This window comes from Cryptotermes secundus, unplaced genomic scaffold, assembly GCF_002891405.2.
Source record: "Cryptotermes secundus unplaced genomic scaffold, Csec_1.0 scaffold501, whole genome shotgun sequence".
Lineage (NCBI taxonomy): Eukaryota > Metazoa > Arthropoda > Insecta > Blattodea > Kalotermitidae > Cryptotermes > Cryptotermes secundus.
In genome coordinates, this window is record NW_019725007.1 from 24,244 (window position 1) to 32,367 (window position 8,124).

The following is an 8,124-nucleotide window of genomic DNA, read 5'->3' on the forward strand; positions in this document are numbered from 1 at the left end:
TTATCAACACTAATGTTTAACAGCATGGCTTATATGAGCAAAGAGACTTACTTGCAATAGAAATGCAGATAAATGTCGCCATCCACCATCTCGTGGCACCCATATCGGATAGAGCCTCCGGCTGACAACTATTTATTACGTAATGTAAGATTTGAGGCTTTCACGGCGGTGACTATGAAGAAAGCAGTCTTCTGGGATTTGGCACCGTGTATATGTGGTGTTAACCGACGTTTCGGAGGAACGTATCGCCCCCATCTTCAGGGTAGAAGAAAAAGTATAAGAAATCTGCAAGCAACAACACCGTGAGAACCGTGAGTCTGCTTTACCGTTTCTCACGGTGTTGTCGCTTGCAGATTTCTTATACTTTTTCTTCTACCCTGAAGATGGGGGCGATACGTTCCTCCGAAACGTCGGTTAACACCACATATACATGGTGCCAAATCCCAGAAGACTGCTTTCTTCAACTGGTTATTACGTTTGAGATCAGATCCCTATGTCTCCTGAATTCAGTAATTTATATCTTTAACTTGCTGACTCTGCGGTTGACGAAAGAGGGAGGTTAACTCCTCCTTTCGTCCTCAATTTCAGGGTGGAGGGTTTCCATTGGCTACCCTTTGGCTGTGGGTCGGCCCGTGGTCCTCTTTGCTGCTTATTTAATAATATTATCCTTTACTCCAGTGTACCTACAACGCGACTTGCAGAAGTGCTATTGCGCATTCTGCTAAATCAGGCATTCTTAACCTAGATTGCATGTCCAGGTGTTGACATACTAATGTAATTGCTGTAAAACGTTTGTCGCAAGTCTTGGAACATTTAAACAATGCATTTTCACTTCTAGCCTCAAATTGCGGTGCAACACACACACACACTTCAAGGATCATTGCTGCCGCCTGCAACAACCAATCTGTCCACTCTGTAAGGAGGCTGTACCACATCATTGTCTGTCAACACTCGTGTCCTGTTGGGCACCATAACCTCACCACATCCCATGAGCCAGTGTACACACACTTTGTGCTAAGAGTCGCTTACATGTTGCGATGCCCAACCCCCACGCCAGCCTCAGAACTTGCAGATCAACCACAAAGATACTGAGGAGTGAGACTAGAAAAAAAAAACCACTATTGGTCATTCAGCACTTTTACGAGGAAGGAAAACCTGGCAAGTTAACTCTCACTTCTCAAAGTTCAAATCAGTTTCACAATCACAATGTACAGCTGTACTCGTACAGCTGGTGGATCATAGTCTCTTGGCAAATGAACCTGTAAGCATTCTTGAAATACAGTCTAATGTGATATATTCTTAAATTTGTAAATAGTCATTCTAATCCTGTTTTACTGATAAAACTTCTTGTGTTTACTAGGTCACATGAACACTTTAATAACCCAGCTTATGGTTTCTCACGGGCCTCGCCATAGCTCAAGCGGTTAGTTGTTGGCTTCCCATCGTGGTGGCCTGGGTTCGATCCCAGGTCTGGTCAAGTGGGATTTGTGTTGGACAAAGTGGCGCTGGGGCAGGTTTTCTCTGAGTACTTCGGTTTTCCTGCCAATCTTCATTGCACCAATTGCTCCACAATCACCCTCACCTATCATCTGGGGCTGCTACAACAGGCCAGAAGTGGCCGCAGTGCAAGGGACTTAGTCCCACCCCAATAGGAATAAAAAAAAAACAATATTTTTTCTCACAATTGAATGTATGGCCCTAAATGACAATAAAATAAATTATATAGGATTAATGAAAAATATTTCACCAAACTTTGGGATATGGTTCCATACACCAAAACAATGAAAAAAGTCTACACAAGAAGCTATAGCCCTTTTGAATTTCAGGTATGAAGACAACATCCTTACTAGGATACCTTTTCCTTCTTTCTGTTTACAAATGTGCTGTCTGGCCCCATGCAAAGACAGTCACAAGTCAGTGTGCATCTTGTATTGTGCAAATGTGCTGTCTGGTCCCTTGCAAAGGCAGTCACAAGTCAGTGTGCATCTTGTATTGTGCAAGGGCATTGACCAGACATTCCATGATTGGACTGGTGCAACAATCAAACTGTGCTGTTTTGGTGGAAACGGCAAATAATTACATGAATGCAAAAATGGCAGGCATGCACATGTATTGTTTAGCCAAGTAAGAGAAGCACGCTATCTCCATCAAGAACAGCACACTGACCACACATTCCTGGAAAGGAGTATATATGTGTCAGGATTCATCAGCATCTCAGAGTGGAGTTAGGCCACAATCAGTCAGTACTCGATTTGGAGGAAAGGGTGTTATGCTGTGTGAAAGAGGAACCAGAACTAGTACAAGAAATGCAGCTGAGGACAGTCTCCCAAAATAAAGATGTGCAAATATTATATAAACAGCTACTGTATCTGTAACTTCTTCAAGGAGGTCAAGGCTTTATACTCATTAACTATCCCAGAAGGGCTCTATCAGGCATGGAATTTGAAAAAATATGCACAACCAATCCAAACTTCCTATCTGACATTAACTTGTAACTACAAGTAATTATAACACTTGCTAATCTACACATTCTCCAAGTCACTGTACTGCAGCACACATTAGACCTCGTATGTCTTCACCAGGCGTTGCTTGATTATGGTTCCCAACAGTGGACACTCCTATGCTTCAGTCCTCATGTCCTTGCCAGATGGTGACTTCTGACAGCTAACTCATTGCCCCAACTGTTGCCTCTAAACTGCAACTAACTCCAAGTTATCCTTCTATAACTTCAGTATCGACTGCGCAGAAAACATGGTTTCCCATACTGACTGGATCGATGCAGCAACTGTTTAAAAATGGACTAGGTATTGTTAACGTTTTTATCAACTGTTGGCTAGTGATGTCATGTCACAGTATGGAATCATGTGTGGTTCATGCATGATAGGGTTCCAGTTAATTTTCTTGTTCATGTTACACAGCGCCTATCAAGTCTCCAAAGAAAAGTAAATTGGAAGAAGCGGGCCAGTACCAGAGTCCTCACACTAAACACGTCAATCTGATGGTCCACTTCTTTTTGTGGCGTTATCTGAAATGTTCAGTTGAACTTCTGTCAGTCCATGACATAAAAGTTACAACCGCATATGGAGAAAGCTTGTGAAACATTCAGACACAAGGCACTAATTTTTTTGTCCATGAGGCACTGTGCCAAGATCTGTGTGCAGGTGGGTGGACAGCATACCGAACACTCACTACTCTGATATATTAGGAGTAATTTAAGATATGCTAGCCAGGCTGTTGTCCTAGAATGTTCTAAGATTCATAAAACTTTCCTGACTGTTTCACTATGTGTTGCCATACCCCTACATCTGGTAAACACTTCTTGTTCACCTAGTATAATGTGAAATGAAAGGAGACAAAATGTGAACATTTTCATGCACTTTGGTAAGGCTAGAAGTTCAGTTCCTGCTTGGCCAAGTGACCTATACACATGCACATGAGCAGCAGCTCCATAACAATAAAAATGTGCTAAGATGTTAAGGTACCATCTTATTTGTGGTTCATTAACAAGGCTGGCTGTATTTAGACTATACAGTGACTAATAATGGGATCACTTAATGAGTAGTAAATTTGGAAGAATGTGAAAGAAAATGACTGTGGCCTCATTTAAGGTAATATAGCATTCTACCATTTTCCAAGAAAGTATGAGGAACACAACGAAAAACCTGTCAGGAGAGCTGGTAGCTGAGATCTTAACTGCTCACCCCCAAATACAAGTAACAAGGCTGTTTTTTCCAACCCACTTGACTAGCCACAAGGGGGAAGGGAGGGGAGACACACAAAGTGTACATCCATGGAACTTACCTGTCTTGCACGATGCAGGGCCTGCCGCCTGTACAAGAGGTTCTCCCTGTTTACCATGAACACCATGTGGTAGGCACTGATATTGAAACGACATTGGGTGTTGTCTGCTGCCACTACTGCCATGCCATTACCTGTCACATTATTCGGTCGACAATTTGAGCCATGCTCTTCACCCACTCCACCTTCACTTGTCCGTTCATCCTCAGAACTGGAAAGAAAAAAAAATCAGCGTCACAAAATTAAATGAAGATTCCATGTTAAATTCTCCACAAAGCCTAAATTTTTACGGCCCTTTTGTTCCCTTTTTACTGCATCTAACATTTAATCTTAACTTGGGGCCCACAAGAACTAATCCAACACAAATCTTAGATGTGAACTTTCATGAATGTAACCACAAAAACATAGAAGGCTAAACACACACAAGCCTTATAACTTCATAAAGTGTTATGTGCTTATACTGATGCTCAAGAAGAAACTAGCATAAAAGTACACAGCGTGTGAAAAACGCATTCACATTAGTAACATATTTTCTGTCTGCCCCAGATACCCCTGGCAATGTCACTCTGAACTCAAGTCAGGCCTGGAGGCTTCCATCATTAACCCACTTCAGCCTTCAGTGCCTTTACCATTGCATTTGGGTCATTCCATGTGAAGTCATCCAGAGAGGTCGCTCGCCATTTTTTAAAAAATTTGTATTTTGTATACTTATTTCTAAATATTTTCACACTTCAAAAATATTTACAAAAAAACTGTAATCCGCTCGGTTCTCCCAGTACAGCCGTTTTTATAATGCAAAAAAAAAAACGCGTTTTCGGCTCAAATGGAGGTTTGCGTTATCTCCCATTTCTCAATAACTGTTGAAGTTAGAGACGCAGATTGTAAACCAATTTGTTTCTCATGATATGGACGACAAATCATATCATTATAAGTTTTTACTCAACTCACTTCCTCTAGGTGTAATTAAACTTGAAACTTGCCGATCTATTTTGGGAAAAACGCTATTTTTGACATTCAGAAACCAATGGGAGGGGGAAAGTACCAGATCTGTGGTTTCTACCCTTTGTTCTTACCTACATGAGGAATATAATCACATAGTTTTGAACTCCGTACCTATTTTCCAAAAATTTCCAGGATCTTCCAAACTTCGCTCTGGGCCCAAAATTGGCCATTTTTAACATCTCATATCTCCGGTGAGGAAGCTCCAAAAATTTTTAAACTCATAGAAAATAATGCTCTATTCTAGAGTAACATTGAGTTAAAATTACAACTTTGATATTCAACTAATAGCTAAGTTTTTACAATGCGAAAAGACGCGTTTTTGGCTGAAATGGAGGTTTGCGTTATCTCCCATATATAGATAACTATTGAAGCTAGAGACTCCAATAAGAATCCAATTTGTTCCTCATGATATGGATTACAAATTATGTCATTACAAGGTTTTACTCAACTTGCTTCCTTTAGGTGTAATTTAGCTTGAAACTTACCAATCGATTTTGGGAAAAACGCTATTTTTGACCTTCAGAAACCAATGGGAGGGGGGAAGTATCAGATCTGTGGTTTCTACCCTTTGTTGTTTCCTACATGAGGAATATAATCACATAGTTTTGAACCCCATACCTATTTTCCAGGGGTTTTCAAACTTTGCTCTGGGCCCAAAATCGACCATTTTTAACATCTCACATCTCTGGTGAACCTCTGAAAAAACTGAAATTAATAGCAAATAATGCTTTATTCTAGAGTAACTTGGATTTAAAATTACAACTATGATATTCAACTAAGAGTGAAGTTGTGGGCACTTTGAATTTTACAGATTTTGCAGACTCCTTTATGCCTTAATCATGGCAATAAACTGGAATATATTCATGAATGTTTCCTGAACTTCTTAATAACATGATAAGAGTTTAAAAACGTACCAAAAAAGATAAAGATATATTATATGAAACACTTCACATTAATATTTATAACTCAAATTGTCAGGCAAAACATTAAACAAGATGTTATATTAAAGAAATGAAAATGACACACAGGCAACCCTCAATAGATTATTCACCTCATCTGCCTCATCAGCAGATGTTTCCATCCAGTGGTCCTGATGTTCGGTTCCCTCAACAGCCACTACACCAGTGTTAAGAGCCTGCCACACCATCAACACCACTATTAGCATGGTGCTCAACATATGAGGACCACTTCTCTGTCCCTTCTACCGGTTCTGGTTCCTCCATCTCTGTGTCCAGCAACTCCAATGTCAACTTATAGTCATGCTTGCACTGCAATACAGTACACACATGTACAATAGCTGCCTCAAGTACCACAGTTCAACCATCATTTAAACACAAAACCAAAGAAGAAAGTAAATCAAATTTGTATGCTTACCACATAAATTTTAAAACAATTCTCATCTGCCAGGGCCTGCTCTGCACGCCGCTGCTACGCCAGCTCGGCAGCTGCCCTCTTGTGGGCTGTACTACATAGACCACCTGCACTGCCTCGATGCTGCTGCTGCCTGCTGTAGTTAACTCCATGCACTCCTGACACAAGATACTGCAGCTGCAAACGTTACGAAGCACACCACAGCTGAATATTCGTGACATCTTCCAGCTTCATGATTAAACAGATTATTTTATGGCAAGCACCAATAGGAAATTATACCTTTAAAACATATCATGGAGAAAGATAAGTGTCTGCAGCTTACTGTTTAACTTCTTCAAAATACAGAAGTAGAAGTTATTACAGAATAAGGAAGACTACAAGCACCTCCCCCACTTTTCAAATATTTTTGGTAAAGATAACAGAAAAGTAACTGGAACCTGCTTGTGATAGTGGAAGACTACATTGGCTACTTATGAAAAGCAAGAAAACTCCTCATAACACATAAGTTACTAAAACAGGTTATGAACATTTATCACCATACTACCTGAAGGTTAATTTACTGATTATGAGATGACTGTAAATTGTAGACCAGAGCATAGAGAAGAATAAAAGCATTGCAATTCTCGAAGTCAATGTCTAGTTCTCTGGATAATATGTGAAGTAGTTATTTTTTTCTGAGTGACAAAACAACAAAGACAACCTTCTCCACAGTGTTCTTACTCACACCACTCAAAAAAAAATTACATGGACAGTAACACATTTCACAGATTGGGAAAAGGTTGTACAGCAGGAACAATGAGTAAGGATTGTTCCCAAAGAAGCTACACTAAGAAACCAAGTGGAAGCTCAAAGAAAAATGATCTGCAATATATGCAGTAACTGTAAACAATGCTCCCAGATCTCATAATCTATGCACACAAGGGGCAACCCTGTCCCTGCTAGATCCAGGGCTCTAGCCCTCCCTGGCAAGATATACTAACCACCAAGGATCCAGCTTAACCTTTATCAGACTAATGTCACCATACGGCGTCATTTAAAGTACAGCCGAGTGGCCATGCGTCACCATATGGGTACCCGAAATCCACGCATGCACATAGTGTTTTAAAATCTTATTTTAAGATAGAAATTCTTGTTCTACTTACACTATTTTTGGACACCAGCTTTATAAGTAGACTGTCTTCCCTCCTGCATCATCTAACTGAATGTTGCATGTCACTGAATGCAGAGTCCAACGTTGCAATTCATGCACTTTGTCCGTAATTAACCCTGTTTTCCACGCAAAGCGTGCAAACGCAATGTTAGTCTCGTATTAGCAGGAAGTAGGCCAGTGATGGCGAATGGTCTCCTCTATTCATAACGCTTATAAAACATCGCAATTTCAACTATGCACCATGGCCCCTTTTCGCATTGATGCAGTCCAAATAGAGAAGCCGCTTGTAAATCAAACCATTCAGGATGCAGTACATAAGACTGAAAGCACATAGAAGGGGCCATGTGCAGGGCTTTCTACATTATTTTTGGCCACCAGCTTTATAAGTAGACTGTCTTCCCTCCTGCATCATCTAACTGAATTTTTCATGTAACTGAATGCAGAGTCCGACATCGCAATTCATGCACTTTGTCCGTATGTCATTCTGTTTTCCACGCGAAGCGCACACAGTAACATCTGTCTCGTATTAGCAGGAAGTCAGCCAATGTTGCTGATTTGCCTTCTCTAATCATAACGCTTATAAAACATTGCAATTTCAACTATCCACCATGGCCCCATTTCGCATGGAAAAAGGCAAAGTTAATAGGCAGCTGATAAATGTCACCAATTTAGAATGTGGTACATAAGACTGAAAGTACGTAGAACAAGGGGCCAAGTGCAGGCCTTTCTAAGAAGCTTAACACATTGCGGACCGGTGGTTAAATCACCCTGTGGACAGGCGTTTTTAAACCTACTACCCTAAC

The 8,124-nt window shown here is 40.6% G+C and overlaps 1 protein-coding gene across 3 annotated transcripts; it reads right to left on the reverse strand.

The window, feature by feature from the left end:
* Positions 1 to 405: 405 nt before the first annotated feature.
* On the reverse strand, positions 406 to 7,331 carry LOC111863182 (paired amphipathic helix protein Sin3a-like). 3 transcript variants are annotated; one of them, XM_023849249.2, is made up of 4 exons: positions 6,175 to 7,331; positions 5,852 to 6,068; positions 3,802 to 4,009; positions 406 to 1,101 (listed from the first exon to the last, which is right to left on the reverse strand). In XM_023849249.2, exons 2-4 carry the CDS (start codon positions 5,863 to 5,865, stop codon positions 1,060 to 1,062), a joined length of 264 nt encoding a protein of 87 aa, XP_023705017.1. In that variant the 5' UTR covers positions 5,866 to 6,068; positions 6,175 to 7,331; the 3' UTR covers positions 406 to 1,059. The 3 variants fall into 3 exon arrangements, 2 of the variants coding, with proteins under 2 accessions (XP_023705017.1, XP_033606845.1); XR_004512878.1 differs by lacking the exon at positions 406 to 1,101 and adding an exon at positions 1,964 to 2,785; XM_033750954.1 differs by lacking the exon at positions 406 to 1,101 and adding an exon at positions 1,964 to 3,025.
* Between the last annotated feature and the right edge of the window lie 793 nt (positions 7,332 to 8,124).